At 68.1% G+C, this 285-nt stretch overlaps 1 protein-coding gene across 1 annotated transcript in view; it reads left to right on the forward strand.

Moving 5' to 3' along the window:
* Positions 1-84: 84 nt before the first annotated feature.
* LOC103617418 (prolow-density lipoprotein receptor-related protein 1) overlaps positions 85-285 on the forward strand; it is a 13,125-nt gene continuing 12,924 nt past the window's right edge. Inside the window, exon 1 of the mRNA XM_017736742.1 lies at positions 85-183. Within this exon, the coding sequence (XP_017592231.1) occupies positions 85-183 (99 nt within the window). The remainder of the gene's footprint in view (positions 184-285) is intronic.

Below are 285 nucleotides of genomic sequence, written 5' to 3' on the forward strand. Positions count from 1 at the left end.
AGGGGCTGCGGTGGGCGCCCGCCGCATCAGGGCAGCTTCCTCATCCCCCCACGATGGGCAATGGGGGGGTCCCTGTCACCGAGGATGTCCCCGTTCTATTCATCCCCCGGTGATGTGCTCCTGCCCCCCGTGGCATACTTGTCAGCCAGACAGCATGGGGACCCCTGCGCCCCGAGGGACCCCGTACCGCTGCCTAGCGGCTTGGGGGGTCCCTGCCTTCCCTGAGCGGGGACGAGAGGTGCAGCTCTCACCTGTAGCCCCAGAGGAGATCCAGAGGTGTCCCTG

The sequence above is a fragment of the Corvus brachyrhynchos genome, unplaced genomic scaffold (assembly GCF_000691975.1).
Source record: "Corvus brachyrhynchos isolate BGI_N302 unplaced genomic scaffold, ASM69197v1 scaffold175, whole genome shotgun sequence".
Classification (NCBI taxonomy): Eukaryota; Metazoa; Chordata; class Aves; order Passeriformes; family Corvidae; genus Corvus; species Corvus brachyrhynchos.